Source organism: Solanum pennellii, chromosome 2, assembly GCF_001406875.1.
Source record: "Solanum pennellii chromosome 2, SPENNV200".
NCBI lineage: Eukaryota > Viridiplantae > Streptophyta > Magnoliopsida > Solanales > Solanaceae > Solanum > Solanum pennellii.
Window position 1 is genome coordinate 36,257,549 of NC_028638.1, and position 3,180 is coordinate 36,260,728.

Consider the following 3,180-nt stretch of genomic DNA (forward strand, 5'->3'; position numbering starts at 1 on the left):
TTAAGGTTTTAAGGCCAGATATATGCAAGTTAAATCCTATTGGAAACATAAGCAAACAGGGAGCTCATACAGAACTTATTGATGCACATATAGGTTCAAATATTCCTAGTTCGTTAGAAACTTAGAAGTGAAAATTTTCAGTAAATATGATTTTGGCTTGGAAACTTTGCTGGTGGAGATTTTACCTGTCACTGAACTTTTCAACAGCCTCAGAAGCGTAAAGAAGGGTTTCATTGGCTTTCTCAAGTACCATATAAAGTTCCTTCCCTCGTGTCAGCCGAGAAATCACCCAAGCACCATTTTTTGCTCTAATGCATATTTCTTGGTCTTTCTCGCAGCCAGAGACATCACATTTAGCTCTGCTCTTTTCTAAGTCAACCTCTTCTCGAAGCTTACTCATTGCAACTAAAGAATCCTGCCCACGTAATCAGACTTTTTTGAGTAACAGTTGAAGTCTAATATTACAGTACACAAACCTGATCACCATGGCTAAATCATCCTATGAGAAAAGAACATTACCAATTAATGATTAACTCTCATTAAGCAAATGTTTGTGAACTTAACCAGGAACTGGTCACCTGGTAAATGTTTAGTAACACAGGCACTCATGCAACAAGCAAAACGTCAGGAAGTTATATTCAACATGTACAGAGAGTGTGTATTTAATCACTTTGACAAAAATATTGATTGATAGGCAATTGGGGCTTAATAGGTTACCTAATACAAGAACTCTAGGAGCAGATTTTGGTTCTATACATCTTTAAAACAAGCTACCAAATACATGTTTGCCAATAAGTGGATGAGAGTCTTCAAAATAACAAGCAACCAAGCACCGAAATATGCGGACTGTGTGGTAGCCTAATTTTTATTATAATTTTCAGTTACTCGCTTGTGGTAGATAGCTCATACTAATAGGGCAAGGTACCCAAAAAACTCATTATGAGCCACATGCAAAAACCTAAGCATCATGGAAGCAACAACAAACAGCTCACTTCGAAAGGAAGCTAACAAGAAGTCTCCAACATATCAATTACATGGCTCCGAAATGCAACTTATCCAAAAATACAGAACCCCAAAATTAATGTAACTATTCACTTTACCAATACTTAATTCTGTACAAGCTTTCCAACAGCACGCACAAAAAGATGCAATTTAGTTCAGCTATACCCATACAATTATAACTCCAATACATGTCTTATCTTCAAAATTTCGATAGTACTGAGATTCTAAAAGCTTTGACAACCAAAATAAGGAAAAAGGAAGTGATCTAACCTTCGTAAGCGTTGTTACTTTTCCAGGTGGGGAAGCCCGAGAGATGTATTTATCACCATCCACAAGTAAGTAGCGGTAACCACTCACATGATATGCGTTCTCGCCACCCCATCCTCGGGATAGTTTCTCTTCAACTTTGAATATCTTGGGTGAGGCCTACAATTACAAGATATGTCATTAACCAACCAATATAATGATTCATTCTATCACAATTATGCTCGCCAATGGACTATTAATCTCAAAAGCAGAGAATATTTTCAGCAAATGAAAATGGGAAGGGAAAACCCACGGAGAACACAAAGAAACATAATCTTGATAAAAAGAACTATGATTGATATTTATTTCAGTTATTTTCACTTGAGCTCGTATCTTTGTTTTCTGTTTTTCTTCACAGGGAACTTGGCAGAATCTTCTTGCATCAGGTGGTTATCACTTCTACCTGTGCCCACTCGACTTATGAGGAGTCAAACCAAGACTAGCTTGGTTAGTAACCACTACAAGCCACTATTCGAAGTCTTCTAAGAAGGCTGTAGAACCTAAAGCAACAATATACAGATCAGATATGTATTTGTCAACTAAATAAGGCATGAAACAACCAAGGAAAGAAACCCAGGACCCAGTACAATGAGCTTCTTAGTAAGGAAATGTCGAGTTTAGAATAAAATTAAGTTGATACTATTTTTAAGTTTGTTAACTAAATAAAATATAGACGAGGCATAAGCAGTTACTCTCCTTTCCTAGTCAAAAGAATTCAATGGAGAAAAAACATGGGATACAAAATGTCTACGACTGACTCTACTTTTGTACACCAAGGAATTGAGTTAATAACCAATCTTAATTACGTCAGAATGATTTAGTAGTTTGTAACTTCTAATTTTGACAAGGGTATATTATAGATTTCCTTCCGTTTTATATTTGCAGTCAGATTGACCTAATGTGTGAGTCTGACCCATAATAAAATGCCAGATTGCACATACTGAAACAAAAATGAAGAATTGGTGGGACGATTTACATCCATGACAGCTCAAACTTCCATGAGATACACAGGCCTGGGAGTTGCTGTAGATCGCCATGAAGGAAAACTTTTAATCTATTGCCAATATAAACTGAAAAAAGTTCCGACTTTCCTGCTCATAAGAGATTGGCATTTCTCATTTCTTTGTTCATCCCAGCTGCAACAGTACAATAAACTTTTATTTCCTTGATTGTCCATTCTGTCACCAGATAAATTAGGTTTTGCCAGCAACTACTCCAACATCCTCCCACCTCCACCCTTGCTAACCATCTATCATTGTATATATAATATATCCTCAACAAAAGAAGAGGAAATAGAGAAACCTTCCTCCTTATATAGAAGATGTGAGGTATAACAAGGTCCAAGCTCCCTAGCGACTTTATGCAATTACTTTCTTTTCTGAGAACTGGTAAGTTCTTTATGCAATTACTTTCTTCTCACATCCACCATGTTAACACTAACCAAATGCAGAAAATCAACAAGAACCAGGCAGATATTACTAGGCTAACCCTTATCCATAGGAACAACAACAACAACATACCCAGTGAAATCCCACTAAGTGGGCTTCGGGGAGAGTAGAGCGTACTGTCACGACCCGCCAGATACCCAGGCAGATCGCAACCTGCCTAGGCAGCCAGCAGCAGGCGCAAGGGGGCAGGCAGCCCAAACCGGTCAGCAGACCAAGGTGCAGGCGCCCAAGCAGGCAGCAGTTGGAGGGGCAGCCGTTACAACCGTTTCGGCAGTTTCAGCCGTTTCAGCTGTTACAGCCGTTACAGCTGTTACAGCAATTAATGGGCGGCAGTTTCAAGCCTTGGGGAGGCTTGGCAAAACGTGGGGCAGACTAGTCAAGGCTAGGAGTCCATTTTTGGAAGACTTAGAAGCATGTCTTGAGG

The 3,180-nt window shown here is 38.9% G+C and overlaps 1 protein-coding gene across 2 annotated transcripts in view; it reads right to left on the bottom strand.

Moving 5' to 3' along the window:
* Window positions 1-3,180, bottom strand: part of LOC107011742 (vacuolar fusion protein CCZ1 homolog B-like) — a 17,187-nt gene that overhangs the window by 1,358 nt on the left and 12,649 nt on the right. For both annotated transcript variants that reach the window (XM_015211358.2, XM_015211359.2), the window contains 2 exons: window positions 1,273-1,428; window positions 186-415 (listed from right to left, as the gene is read on the bottom strand). In XM_015211358.2, the coding sequence (XP_015066844.1) occupies window positions 186-415; window positions 1,273-1,428 (386 nt within the window). The remainder of the gene's footprint in view (window positions 1-185; window positions 416-1,272; window positions 1,429-3,180) is intronic.